This window comes from Sinocyclocheilus grahami, unplaced genomic scaffold, assembly GCF_001515645.1.
Source record: "Sinocyclocheilus grahami isolate Dianchi unplaced genomic scaffold, SAMN03320097.WGS_v1.1 scaffold31.1, whole genome shotgun sequence".
Lineage (NCBI taxonomy): Eukaryota > Metazoa > Chordata > Actinopteri > Cypriniformes > Cyprinidae > Sinocyclocheilus > Sinocyclocheilus grahami.
This window is the reverse complement of record NW_015505210.1, coordinates 3,998,207-4,013,431: the sequence shown is the minus strand read 5'-3', so window position 1 is coordinate 4,013,431 and position 15,225 is coordinate 3,998,207. Positions and strand designations below refer to the sequence as shown.

General features: G+C 35.6%; 2 protein-coding genes across 2 annotated transcripts in view; one reads left to right on the top strand and one right to left on the bottom strand.

Annotated features, from left to right (window-relative positions):
• The window catches only part of fgf6a (fibroblast growth factor 6a), a 2,966-nt gene extending 2,345 nt beyond the window's left edge, over window positions 1-621 (top strand). Inside the window, exon 3 of the mRNA XM_016261628.1 lies at window positions 437-621. Within this exon, the coding sequence (XP_016117114.1) occupies window positions 437-613 (177 nt within the window). The 3' untranslated portion in view covers window positions 614-621. The remainder of the gene's footprint in view (window positions 1-436) is intronic.
• A 6,450-nt stretch (window positions 622-7,071) lies between these two features.
• Window positions 7,072-9,918, bottom strand: LOC107575207 (probable fructose-2,6-bisphosphatase TIGAR A). The gene is made up of 6 exons (XM_016261620.1): window positions 9,679-9,918; window positions 9,018-9,055; window positions 8,726-8,847; window positions 8,245-8,322; window positions 8,029-8,139; window positions 7,072-7,617 (listed from the first exon to the last, which is right to left on the bottom strand). Exons 1-6 carry the CDS (start codon window positions 9,708-9,710, stop codon window positions 7,237-7,239), a joined length of 762 nt encoding a protein of 253 aa, XP_016117106.1. The 5' UTR covers window positions 9,711-9,918; the 3' UTR covers window positions 7,072-7,236.
• Window positions 9,919-15,225: the final 5,307 nt, after the last annotated feature.

Below are 15,225 nucleotides of genomic sequence, written 5' to 3'. Positions count from 1 at the left end.
ATTAATTTTGTAGGGTGCCACAAGTTTGTTAAAATTTCCAAAGGGTGCCGCGACTAAAAAAAGGTTGGGAAACACTGGTCTGGAACACCATTATCCAACTATCAAACCAACGGTTTGAAATCATACCGTGCCGAAAAGTGTTGGAAATGGAACAGTTCGCACAATGGTGTAATATTTTGATTCAAAAACTGAAATCAAAAGAATTTTAATGTATTAAAAAAAAATTAGGGTAATGATTCACATCTATATTTTTTAACTTTAGCCAATGAAAAATAAATAACTTGCTCTAATCGTATGAATGAAACATGTTTTCAGTGTAGTTAGATTAGAAAGGAGGGTGTATGGAGAGTATGTGATGGAGAAGTGGTGTGTAGGTCTTAGGAGGAGGATGGGAGGAGTAATACCAAACTAACTATCTAATCCATACCATTTTTAGAGGGCCTTCCGTGACGAGTGCAAGTTCAAGGAGACACTGCTGCCCAACAATTACAACGCATACGAGTCTTCCATTTACAAGGGCTTTTATATCGCCCTCAGCAAACATGGCCGCTTGAAGCGAGGCTACAAGGCTTCCCCAGCAATGACTGTCACACATTTCCTCCCACGTTTATAAGCAAACCTGGCAATAACACAATAATTTGCACATGTTGGATGTTCTCGTAGGTAACCCAAACATGCTAAGAGGTGAACTGCAAAGAACTAAAATAACACTTATGGTATTTATTCTCGTTGAAATAATAATAATAATAATAATAATATATGTATATTTCGGTAGCTTACTTTGTGTCTGAACTTTGTGTACATGCCATTCTTTGCTGCTTATGATTTCTATTATGAATATTATCGAGGAGCTTTTTTTGCCCTCCCTCTTTTTATGGGTGCTTGCCATAACTGGTGTAAACCTTACCCGGCACTGGACTAACATCCTCAGCTTTTAGAAGTGAAATGGATACTTTTTATTACCTCAAAGAGCCACGTCCGCATTGAAAAAAGTTATGGAGGGAAAAATAAATATCAGTTTACTTTGATCTTCATCTGTTCCACCATTTTTCTAGGGAGATAAAAGCACTTATTTTTCATGATTAGGTGGTGCCTTAGCCTCTGCTATTTTGCCTCCTTTTACGCAGGCATGCAAGTAAGAGGTTTTTGTTCCATGTTTAGATCAACAACTAAATAGCTGACATTAAAAACCGATTGCATGCATCCTTATTGGGGGTTAAACTCAGAGAGGGCTATTTTACGCCTCAAGCAAGCTCAGAATTTGACTGAAAGTCTATGGACGGCTAGTCCTGAAAGGTTTGGGTGCTTCCATTTGAATGAATACTGATCAAGCTTGTGAAATGCATAGAATTGCATTAATCTTGAATTATGTGGCACGATTATACGATAGCATAGCTGTTGCTTAGTGATAAGAAAACCGCTCATTTTACCTATCAGACTACTGATTACTGATCAGATTGATACTAGTCAGTGGTGTCTATGTTTTACCTCTACTGTCAGTGATCTCCAGTGAGGGCTCATTCACCAACATGTTGACTGCATACTTGAACTCCACCTCAGAAAGTCTTTGGAATGTAAAAACCAATACAACCGTCTTAATCTGTTTGAGATAACATAATTTGCTCATTACTTTGTTTGAATACCAAGCATAGACCCGAACACCTGTGCACACTCTTAAAATCCCAAATCAATTGACTTTATCTAGAGAATTTGGTTCAAGTCACACTTGAAATTGAGTTGAACTTTGGCATTTGTATGCATTCCCCTTCCCTGCCCCACTTTTTCTAGTTCTAGAATTACAGAAATAGTTCACCCAAAAATGAACATTAGCTGAAAAAGTACTCACCCTCAGGCCATCCAAGATGTAGATGAGTTTGTTTCTTCATCAGAACGGATTTGGAGATGTTTAGCATTATATCACTTGCTCACCAGTGGATCCTCTGCAGTGAATGGGTGCCGTCAGAATGAGAGTCCAAACAGCTGATAAAAACATCACAATAATCCACAAGTAATTCATACGACTCCAGTCCATCCATCTTGTAAAGTGAAAAAGCTGTGCAGAGAAATACGCACAGATCAAGCACTGTTTACAGGCAAAAACAGTTCTAAACAAATATGTTGGTGGATTCTGATGTGAAGATTTATTACAAACACACAGCTTTTCACTTCACAAGACATCATTTGATAGACTGGAGTAATATGGATTACCTGTAGATTATTGTGATCTTCTTCTCAGCTGTATGAACTCACTCTGACGGCACCCATTCACTACACGGTATCCATTGGTGAGCAAGTGATGTAATGCTAAATTTCCCCAATGTTTTAATGAAGGGAAAAAACGCTACATCTTAGATGGCCTGACCGTGAGTAAAACTATTCCTTTAAAGATATAACAAACTTCTTTAAAGTCAAATAATATTAAATTATTTTTAGAATATTCGGTTAAAGACTGAGGCTCTCATTTTTCAAAGAAAATCTATTCATTGCCTTCTTCATTTTTCTTGCGGTTGCTGCTCACACTGCAACAATCAAGATCTGTTTATATCTTTGCTTCAATACCCTTAAAACACGTCATGTTAGAACACGTGTTGGATTTCTGTCGCAGCTGCAATGTGCAAGCGAGAATAAAAGGTTTGATATTCACTCCAGTATTAGCTGGTACATATCGACCTTGGTTTCTCTTGCATTACTGCTTTACTTGATATTTTGAGACCTCTTAATGCTACAGGAGAAGGATGTTATTTTTTATAACAGTTATGGCTGGGATGTTTGAGCCAGGTACACTGATATTTAGATTATATACAATATGCTCATGGAGTGTGTTTGTGACTTTTTTCTTAAAGGTATATTTCACCCAAAAATGAAGACTAAGCACCCTCATGTCTTTCCAAACCTGTGTGACATTCTTTCTTTGTGGAATGTAAAACAAGATATTTTAAAAATGTTTTGGACCCCATTGACTCCAATGACTTATGTGTTCCACATAAGAAAGGAAGTTACACAGGTTTAGAACGACATGAATAAATAAAGACAGAATCTTAATGTTTGGGTGAACTGTCTGTTTAAGCAAACTTAAAACCATGGTCTATGGCTATGGTCATTTTTTATGTTCTGGGGATAAAGAGAGATTTTCAGCTGTATTATGTTGGAAATATGAATATATTAGTATTGACAGCTATAGATTTACAGTTCTTTGTACCCCAAATATGGCATGCAATGTGATTGCTTCAATGAAACTGTCGAAATGACTGCTTTTTATGTATGTGATGACTGATGTTAATTTATTGATATGTCTCTCCACTGTACCTTGTCCTCTATCACATTTCTGATCTCTTTATACTAAGATGAAATGAATAGAATTTTGCATGGTTTTTAATGCAAAATGATGGACAGAACTGTGTATCTAGAATTTAAGCCCTCTAAACTAAGTGCTTATACAGAAACAGCTATTTCTCATGTAAGTTCCACCAGTTTCTTTGTACTGTACTTTGTCTCCAGCTTTGAAATGGCCCCATTTGCGGCTTGCGAGATGATTGTAAGGGATGGTGCATGGGTGTGTGTCCTTGTATGCAGCCTTTGTGTTTTCTCAGTTTTGTATTCCTGCACTGAGGGGCAGACGCCCCCTCCAAATTCCCCTCCTATTTTCTAACATATACCTCACCTTCTGCCTTAGTTCCAATTTGTTGAAATGATTGTACGATATGTTGGAGACAACAAACTTTTTGCCAATCATTTTGTTCTCTGAAAAAAAGAAAAAAATGAGTAAGAATTCTAATATATTAAGAAAATGTTTCCTTTTATTTTTATACGTATGTGCTGTGCACAGCAGCCAACTGTATTACTGAAATGAAAATAAAAGGTTGTTTTTTTAGCTTCTGTGTTTTTGCATTATACTTTAATCATAATTAAATTGGATTTTTATTTAAACAGGTTTTGAAAGATTTAGTTTGTAGGGGGTTAAAAAATATGGATAGTATTAGTTGGGATAGTGCCCCCTCATGTGGTCAATGTGTTTTTTTTTAATCTGTGCTTTGATTATTTACGTAAGATTACATCCTCTACCTTTTATTTCACAAACCTTTTTATGCACAGAATGAGCAAATAGTAAATAAATTGACGATAAATAAAATAATGACATTTTTATCTTGTAAAGCTGTAACATTGTACTTCAACTAAAAATATAAAATATTTAAAATATAAAATAAGAACTAAAGAAGAAAGTAATTAGTCAACATGTAAATGAATGAATGCCAACGCACATTAGTCCTACAGCAATTTCAGATTTTTTACTTCAGTGATGTTGTCAAATCTGTGCATTTCCCAAATAAAACACATTTATTTGGATTCCCAGAAGAACCACTTGGCGGTAAAATAAGCTGGATATGGTTGTATTGCGTAAAAGTCTACAATATAAGCTTGGCAACTAGCTAGTTTGTAACTAGAGCTATCTCTGTATTTATTCGGCTGCACTATTTGTTCTAGTCGTAAACTCTCCGTAAAGTAATGCGTACTATATATATATAATTTGCTTGGATACAACTAAAAACACGTATATTTCAGTAAGTTATTATTATTTTTATCAATATTGTAAACAATATCTGATTTTACAAACATTTTTAAAGACTTGCTGTCTAATTACTATATTATGGATTAATATACATAGAATTATTATAGCTAAAATGACTATGCTAATAAATGGCAAATAAAATAATAATAATTCAAAAATAAAAATGACAAATCTAAATAACTTGTAATTACAGCACTGTTCTAAAGTTTGGGGTCAGTCATTTTTTTTTCAGTTAATACTTCAATGTTAATGTTACAAAAGATTTCTATTTCAAATCACTGCTGTTCTTTCATGAAAAAGGATTTCATAATATATATATAAAAAAGCTTTAATAAAACATTATTATCCTCAGGTTAATAATGGCATTAATAAGGACTGTTTTAAAACAATTCACGGAAAGAATTCCCACCATGCTTTGTGTCCATGGAGGAATGATGCAATGATCAAGCATTTTGGAGCTAAAAGCCACACTGAGTGCAGAATTACATCATTCTCTGCAGTCCAACAATTATAAAACACATCTCAGACGGAGAAGAAGCCAGTTTATTGACCCATCTGATCCTTTGGGATTTGAGAATCCAAGGTCAAGGACCACTAATTATCGAAGATCAAATCGAGAGCATGAACATGAGCACGAGCGCAGCAGTAATGTTTCTAAAGAAACCATCACTTCCATTGATGACCCTTTACACATACTGCTCTCCAAGAGCTCTGTCAGTCCAAATTGACAAAAACAGAAGAAAAACAAGCAAGTTGCACCATCTGATCCATTCTGATCAAACTATTGACCTCTTAAAAATAAATGTTCATGAATGATTTTACAGCCTTGTACCAATGAAAACCATCTGTGAACTACCCAATACACTGACCTAAATAACTTATAATGTAATTTTATGAAACCAAATGGTTTCAAGGAACCATATAACCAAAGACCTGTTTATGATGCAATCTAGGGCCTCATGACCTCAATAGGTGAGGCTATTTTAGGTCACTTTTTGACAGTCCTTTCACCTTTTTAAATCAGTTAAAATGTAAACTACCTTGCAATGCTGTGGCAATGACATTGTTTTCATAAGAACTATGCAAGAATCTTTTCCATTTATTGATGTAGGTAATATCATGAAATACAGTCAGTATAAGTTAGTTGACCTAAATGTCATAGTTTCAAACATGTATGAGATGGTGCTGGCCACCTCTACTGAATTATGTTATTTATTAAAATTATAATGTGTTATTATATTTTATATTGATGTCTTTAATTTAAATATCATCTTAGAAACGTATCAAAATTTGAAAAAACTTAAGTATATATATTATAAATAATATAAATATATTTTTGTTCTATTAGCTAATCTTTTCCAGTATTTATAGAGTAAAATGTACAATGCATAATGTAATATATATATATATTAAAAAAAAAAATATATATATATATATATATATATATATATATAAAATGCATTCAAACAATAAAAGGATTGTAAAAATACATGTTCTTTGCTTCCTGTCCTTGTTAATGTTATATATGTGCTGGAGTGTCACAGATTTCCCCATGAAATCGCTTAAATTTACTCTCTCAGAAGTGTCCCAGCACATTATATAAAAACAATCATTAATGTATTATATGATTAAATTGTTGTTGTGATGTAATGTTTTTGAAATCTGACTTTTTACATTAATGCTTGATGATGATGAGAATCAAGTACAAAGACAGCAAATATTAAGATAAAGATACTGACAATCTATTTAAAACTGATGTTGCCATTTGCATCGGAGTGATATCAGTTGGACTTGTTGATGTTTGTTTTTAGTGATTATGTCATTTTAAACAAGGCAAACAGCATGTACAACCAACAATATATCTTTTCTTTAATCAACAGATTGTTTAACTTTAAGAACACAATTTGGGTGCATGAGTTTTGCAGAAATAAATGAATTCAAACGTTCTCTCAACAAACACCTTAAAATGAGTTCAGAGTAGCTGAATAACTTCAATATTGACTGTTCTGTGCTGCTGAAGTACATGTCAGGACACTCTGCAACTATTATGCAAATATGAGGCACATATGCAGATATAAAAATATTGTGTTCTTGCATGTACGTTTTAGGTTCAGTAATAATTTAGGACAGGTTATTATAGTCATGATTTAAAGTTGAAAACAAAAGTTGTAACGAAGATACATTAGTAAGAAAACACGCATAATATTATAGAAGCTGCAGTGATTCCAATGAGAAAAATTATAAAATAACACAAGAACATAGACAGAGGACATATTTATTTAGCTAAAATGTATACTTTTATAGCATTTAAAATGAACCAATAACTAATCAAACCAATCAATAACTTATACAAACACTCTCATAAAGAATATTCAACACTTTTAAGAGTAAATATTTAATACTGCCAGTGTCTAAGTAGTAATCACACATATATAATATAGGATACTTATAGGATATATATATATATATATATATTGTAAACTCAAATCCTTTAGATATTTTTTAAAGATTGTCTTTCCAAAAGTTGATATGTTTTGTCTATTACAAAATTCTGTATGAGGAATCCAGGTAAAGTGCTTGAATATGACTAAATGTTTGCATAACACAAGTAAACATTTAGTTGCTTTCTTACATTTGACCTTTTCATTTTTTAAACTGTTGCTCTTAACCTAAGACTTGATGTGATCTCTTCTGTTGATGAACACACATTTCAAGTCTGAAAGTGCAAGACCTGCATTACTACATTTCAAAGTGATAATAAATCGGCACATTCCGGTGTTTGGGCAGATGGAATATCGTTGAGCAGCATCTAAACCACGGGGCATGGGGCACTTCACGTCCTCAAAGAAATACCTCATCGCTATGCTCATATAAGCCCCGTGGCCAACCACCAAGGCATGGACGGGCACATTCAAGACTCCATCATCTGGAAGTCCTGCAGGAGCCCTATCGGTCTCATCTGGTATTTCACCATCTTGTATTTTGTCTTGATGGTCATTAGCTATTCGCTGGAACATAGCCTTGAGAAAATCCTTGACTCGCACCTTTACCTGAAAACAAAAAAGACTTTCTATATACTGTAAAAATATGTAAATAAAATTTGCCCGCGCTGTCTTCAAATAGCAGTATTAAAATATGCAACGTAAAATTCAGCCAGGAAACACAAATCAATTTTAGTATTGACACAGAACAATACTACCAACTGTCATGAAATCGAATGCAAAGGATAGTGGGATATTTTAGACAGTGACGGATACATCTATGCTGCCTTCAAAAATCGATCAGATGAAGGCATCTTGGTAGAAAGGATGTGACACGATCACTGAATTTGGACATTGTTGCGTTCCTACCTCCGTATGCGGAGGCAGCATTTTTCAGATTTCAGATGCAGAAAGTGCTGCACAACAAACCTGTTATACTAACCATTAATTATTTTTGACCAAAAAAGACAGTGATTTCACCTGCTCCATGGTCTCTCCCTCTGGTGGAGTGAACTCTGGTAAAGGCTGCCCGGCTGCTTTAGCCAGATTTTTCATTTCTATGACTCTACCTCCCTCAGCTATACCAAAACTCTGGAGAAAAGAAATCGGTTTGAGATGCATATGAAACGTTGCTTTGAATGGACAGACTTTGAGCCGACATTTTTCTTATTTTATCAAGCAGTAGTCTGTACTTACTCTCTCTTTAAGTGATGGATCCGCTACTAGTTCTATATCGTGACAGGTTCTGTTGTTCCTCACAATGATTTCCGCAGTCTGTAATTTTACAAAGTCGTGACTATTCCAATAATAAAAGTGTCAACAAATACACTGTGCAAACAAATACACACAAGAAAATTAATATTTGTTACAAGAAGGGCATGTGCAACCTTATATCTTTAGTATTAGTTCCATATTGCAACTGAACAGAAATTGTCTGATGCAAAACATATGATGAGTATTATTGGTAATTTCTTTATCACATTAAATATACTTATTAATACTCAAAAGTACTCGCTTTAATGCTTACTGAATCTTATCCAAGGAAACATGCATTTCTTGCTCATTTGACCTGAATTTGATTTTGGTTATTTTGTCAAATTTGTGGGGAAACATCTCCCTCTACCTGTGACCAGCTCGTATGTTTCTACTAGACTTCTGCTAGTATGTTTCTGCTTACCTGCTTGGCACGTTTCATGTTACTGACAAACACATTTGTGAATCTGACGTCCCTGAGGTACTGACCAGCAGCCTCCGACTGCCCTATCCCAATTTCAGAAAGCGGGGAGTCTATTTTCTGACCTAAAAGCAAAGAAATGATAGATATAGTTTGTGGTCAGGAGAGCATTTGCTGAGATACAGTAAATAGGCAAATAATGAATGCTTATAATTAATAGGCTAGTGAAAGAACGGAAGGGATACTGATAGTTAGTTAGGGATAACAGATAATGTGTTTCTCCCTAAAAAATTACCTTGTAAAAGGCCATCTTTGTTGCACTGCGTCTCACCACTGGTAAACGAAAACAGCAAGAGTGATCAATAAAAAATACATTAACCAGCACACATTAAGTTAAACAGTTAGGGTTTTCCTAACGTAATGGATTTATGGTAGTAGGCTGTAAAAATTTTTTTAAAATAAATAAACAAAGGATTATTCATAATGTCTTGCAATGAAGACAGCAGACTTTGCCTATGTCTATCTAACATGGGCAGTGACGGTAGAACTTATTTATCGTTTTGTTTAAGCGAGTAGACCAGGTTACAGCAAGTTTTGCCTCTGACCTTTCACTGGAAGAGTGATTCGTACTGACCTTTAAGCATAAGCTACAACAGATAGGAGTAATATGATATGAGGAGCCAAGTAAACTTTAAAGTAAATTCCCACTCTACTAAATGTCAGACAACCCTCATGTATTTTTTACCGATCTACAGTAGCCTATAATGCCATGATGTGCCAATAGTGATTTATTTATAACTGCTTTAGCAAAGTATCATTAAAACTATTCTCTCGAATCACTTTTATTTACCATCACTGAATCAATAACGCAGTGATTATCAGTTGGCAATGTAGAATAGCAATGAATAAAACAAAATCGCATTCATTAAGTAAACAAAACAAATGAGGCAACTTACTGTCGGACTATCGTTAAACCAAAAGCGAGCATTGGTGCAGCTATTAAGATGCAGTTAACAGTGTCTTGAGGTTATAAGATGTTCATCCACTGAGCCCGGAGTCGTTCACAAGATGTCACGCCCCTTGTGTTTTCAAATAGGCGCCTATATGTGCTTCTTTGGTGTGACAGCACTGACAGCGCTTAGCCCCGTAGCCTACTTGATTAGACGGAAGTTAGTACGCACGGCTGGTAGGTCCGATTCAATTTCACAAATCGGTTCTTTTGAACGGCTCAAAGAGCAATTCTTTTTATGTCAAAACCTATTTACATCACTACGCGGTCCCATTAAGCTCTACATACCAATAAAGCTATGTGTACGCAATTTTTGTTTGTTTTGTTTGTAAGGGTGCTATATCATATGCAATTTATTGTATCCCAGTTTAACTTGTGATAGCCGAAACTGTAATAAAACGCATTTATATTTTCTGGTTGAAATAGTTCTATTTTTACATCAAATACTATTTGTTAAAACCATCTCTGTTTAGTAAGTTTACTGATAAAGCTGTCATGTCACACATATATCCAGTGTCTTCAACAATCTGCATCCGGTTCGTGAACAGATCGTTCAGACCGGCTGTGCGCACGGTTGTGGCTAGAAGGGCTACAGCAAAAACCGGAAGAAAAACCATAGGCGTAGCTTGACGTTTGAGTTTGGTGGGGGGCAAACCGAAACGGTGGATTTGGTCAGACGTACTTTTAAACACATTTTAGTTTTGCTATAGTAAATCTATATTCACATTCACATAGAGCAGCGGCAAGCGCGTGAGGTTGTCATGGTAACCACATACTGCCCTCGAATTACAGCTGCGCTTCTATTTTGCCACACTAAACTTAGCAATAAACACGTTTAAAATGCACAATAAACATGTCTGTCAAAACGATCTCAAAGGAGGCTTTTATTAAGCAAACCAAGGAGTGAATTACTCATCCACTGTTTTTAAAACAGACATTTGTTGGGCTTGATTCAAGTTAATGCGCAATAAGGCGCACACTTTTTATTTAGTCTTACTGAATAGACGATAAACAGTTTATATTCTAAAATCTATTTAAAGGGTGTGTTCTGTGAAAATTAAATAACATTTGGATGTAAATGGTTGACATAAAAGTAGTGTGCGGCTAAACCGGCTGCGTCTTGTGGATCACCTTTATCTGATTATCCGGGTCCGGAATCATCAGCATTAATATCTTCATCGGAGGTTTTCGTTGTCTCCAGGTTTCTCTGCAGTTCGTGTACGTTGTTAAAAACGCGGAACATCATTTTATTCCACACAACAGGCAAGCATTACCGTTAAGTCTATTATTTTGTTTTGATTTATTAATTTACTTACAACAACAATTTAAAATGTATTAACTTTTACGTATTCACTTTTACATGTATTATTAATGGCATTATATAAATTTTTACTTCATAGAAAAAACTTTATAAATAAATATTTAGTAAAATTCTTAAATGGCTATGGGGGAGCCAGGCCCCCCTGGCCCCCCCACAAGCTACGCCCATGAAGAAAACAATTAATACAATTTTATACCTATTAGTTTGTGTTTTAATAACGTCTACACCTACCCCAACCCTAAACCTACCCCTTACAATCATGCAAAAATAGTAATTATTGTTGTACAGTGTGACAAAAATTACGCTATATTGATGTGCGCATGCTCAGTAGTTTTTACATGCCATCTAGCCTTAACCCGCACCGCACCGCACCAGCCGAACCGATTCCTTGAAAAGATCCGACTCAAAAGTACAATTCGTTCACGAATCAGTCATATCATAGCTCACGCTAGTCACTCACTGGCGCCAGTGGCGCGTGGCGGGGTTTGAAATGGCACGAGGTCTGTTAGCGTCTGTCATGGAACGGTTTTATTTTTTGCATTACATTACCTCGACACATAGATATTTTATTTTAAATCTTATATTTTTAATCGCTCACCAACTGTTCCTCAGTTATAAAACATTTTTCATCATTGACCTACTGAAATAAAGAGAACAGGAGACTGAATACTTCTTTAATGGTAAGTTTATTGACCTTAGCATACAGCATGTCCTCTCTTTTAACTTCATGCTCTCTCAATGACAAATGATTTGAGTTCAACAGAAATCCAAAGAATATCCACAGAGTTGCCAAGCCCTAATGACTTTACCTCATAATTCAATTCTTCAAAATCAGCTGTGACCATTTCTGACTTAGTTGTAATTATTCAGAGGATAATTCTGGAAGGAAACATTGTTGAACAGAAAAGTTAAACGTCTGCTTTAATTTTGAAATGTGTCATTTTCCATCTGGCCTGTGTCTGATAATAAACACTATCTTTACAGTCATTCTTTACCAGGTTATAACATGCCGGATAGATTCCCATTGTTATTTTCACCGTTAACTTTGCCAGTAAAAGGGAACAATAACATAAGACCAACATAGCACCACACTCTTTAAAGCAAATTTATTGAACAGAGGTTGTGCAACAGACATAACTGAGGTACATGATATGGTTATAGTGGAGGAAGGAGGGCTTTTCTCAATGTTGTTGCTTATTTGATTTACAGGTTTATATCCACTGATAAGGGCTGTGTACATAAGACATTGTCAAGCGTTCATCACCTCCTCCGTCCACTATTTCTGAAGTCTAGGTGGGAGCCTTGCTATTCATCTAAATTCAATTCCGCTGAATTTACTAAATCAAACAGAAGAAATATCATAACCTCTTATTTGTGCGGTCCTTTCCAGGTTCCCGAAAAAACTGTTGTGAGTTGTGTGAGGTAATGGGAAAGTCTTTTATGTCCAGTAAACCTGAGGTATAGAGATACCACACTTACAGAATGTGACGGAGAAAGAAGAGGAGGGAAAAAAAGAGATTAAAAGGTAAAGAAACATGCCTTAATAAGAGCACACTGTACAAAGAGCATTTCCAGTCGAATACTCATTTCATGTTCTTCCTTTACCCTCTACTTCTGTATTCTCAAAGTATTCTGTAAGCAGTAAAATAATTATAATACAATTGTTTATAAAATAGCAGCACACTGATGTGACATCACAACTATGTAATGTTATTTTTGTGTATAAGATGAAACAAAAAAAAATCATAGCTTTTTAGCAGCGGAAAAAAACAATAACTCAATAACAATATTGACACTTGATTGACGTCTTCACACTATTTCCATCTCTCATCACTTTGGAATACAGTATCATACCCCTTAAGGAACGTAACTTCGGTTCATATTCAAACTCAAACCACTTAGCCACCCAAACAATCTGTTAACAGTACTGTAATTCATTTTCAGAGCAGAGCTGGGAAAATAATAGGACCGACTAACTTGATACAATAAGATTGACGGGGTTTTGGTGTGAGGATGGAGGAAATGTGGCTTGTGAGACTCAAGCATCACTAAGAACTGTTTCTGGAGAAAGAAAATGCACGAGTACACAAAAACATCTCCTTAACCCACAGAAAGACATGCACACAAGCACACATGCAGACATAGATGGACACAAACCTAAACTCGACTGCCCCTTTTCAAGGTAAGCTATGAGAATTCAGCATATGAAAGCCGTTTTGTGCTGCTGATGCACCCTGTTTTTAGCCACTGTGAATGACTTGTGGATGATTTCAAACCCCATGCCAGTTCAACGTTTGAAAGCAGCATATTTAGGATGGCTGGGTAGTGGATATTATGCTTAAGCTCAGCAAAACAGGGTGAAAGTCTACATCAGACTCAAGGCACTATATAACATTTTTTGCTGCAATGTTGCAGTTGCACAAGTCTTTTCAAATTGTAAACTGCCCTTGGAGCGTGCAAATCAACAAAGATGTTTTCTGTCATCTTGTTTGTTTTTTGGTGTTTTTTATTTATAATTTTTTTTTTTAAATTTGCATTAATATTATTGTTTAGTTGCTGTTGTTGTCATACATTGGTTTCCAATGCTTTAACGCTATAATGAACTGAACATGCCATGATCTAAACATGGGAAACCAGCCCAAAAAAGAAAAAGAGAGAAAAAAATAAAATTGAAAACTTTAAAAATGGCTCCTTAATCTTAACCATTTGTTATCCGTAGCAAATATGCTCTCTGAACTGAAACCAATGGAGTAACCTTCCCCAGTTATGCGCTAGCGGTATCAATGAAACTGGTTTAGATACTGGTCTGTAATTCAAACATGAGACATAAAAACTAAAGGACAAACAAATAAACAGAAAAATAGATTAAAGATTTTAAATATCAGGTGATGCATGGAAACCAAAGCTGTTGTTTCTCCTTTGGCCTCCTTTCCTGCTTCTCCATATCAGCATATAACAATTCACCAAATCACGTATCAGCATCCTCATCTCAGCAGCATGCTTCAAACCTCAAACCAACCAAGCTTCATCGTCCTCGATCATTCTTGCCTACCCATTCCTTTACTGCTAACAGAATTAGCACACATTTGCTTGAAAACAACTCCACAACTCATTTTTCGGTCCCTGATGGGACTAACCATATATCAGCCTAAGGCTCCTTCAACACACTCACAACAAAATACGTAATAACGTAATAAACTGTCTGTATACAATACAACTGTAATATTTAGTGGGAGGCTGCCATGAAAGACAACCTTACCCACATATTTTAAAAACAACTCTTCTTGCCTTTAGAAGATACAAGGGAACATAGTCATCTCTGTCCGCTCCCTGTTCTTGCCTCCTCTTGTTCTGTGCACTGGGTTGGGCTCAGCCCTCAAGCAGTTTCCAGGCCAGTAAAAAAAAAAAAGCATTTAATATAAGGCACTGATACAGGAGGCCATCGAAGCATTGTGGAATCATGTACTATCCCCTGTCCAGTCCTTTGACCATGTGCCCACCACTGAACCAGTCTCTATGACCAAACACTTGCAGATAGATGATTAAACAAAGCCCACATGACTCACACAAGAGTGCTTGATATAGAGTAACTTGTACACGCTTGCACATGAGCCAACATACACCACACATAAATGCATGCACACAAGCAGCTTGACAAAAGCTTATTTGAAGTGTCTGTAACTTTAGCATCGAGAGCCAATAACTTGCTTGTTTAACAGGAATAATAATAATAAAATAATATTAATAGTCTATTCTCGTGATACAAGCCCCTGTTGCCCTTGCAAAAGAGCCCTGCATTCTTAACATAAGACTTGTGTCTCACCACTACTTTTTTAATCCCTCTTTCTGGTCCTAATGCACTTAGTACACAGCCAAGTGAATGGGTGCGTCCATTCATACTCATGGCACCTCATTGTGTGTTCAAGTTCAGGCATTCCAAAATGAACCCAAAAAAAAAAAAATCACAACAAACCAGGAAAAAAAACATAGCCCCACCTTTTGTACCCTTTCAAGCCAGTCTGATACAGTAGACTCTCTATTTTGAAAAGCCCTTTACACTATCACTTTTGCATTAAATATCATATGTTTACACAATCAAAAGAGTTTGCAAAATACTACATGCTTCCCTTCTAAGAGTCTAAGGCACCGTAGAGCTTTTTGCATCAGTATCAA

Coding starts and splice junctions, on each gene's coding strand:
- LOC107575207 (XM_016261620.1), bottom strand. CDS start 9,710: ATGCTCGCTTTTGGTTTAACGATAGTCCGACA. Junction 9,056..9,678: donor GGTTTAACGATAGTCCGACA/GTAAGTTGCCTC, acceptor TTCGTTTACCAG/TGGTGAGACGCAGTGCAACA. Junction 8,848..9,017: donor CAAAGATGGCCTTTTACAAG/GTAATTTTTTAG, acceptor CTTTGCTTTTAG/GTCAGAAAATAGACTCCCCG.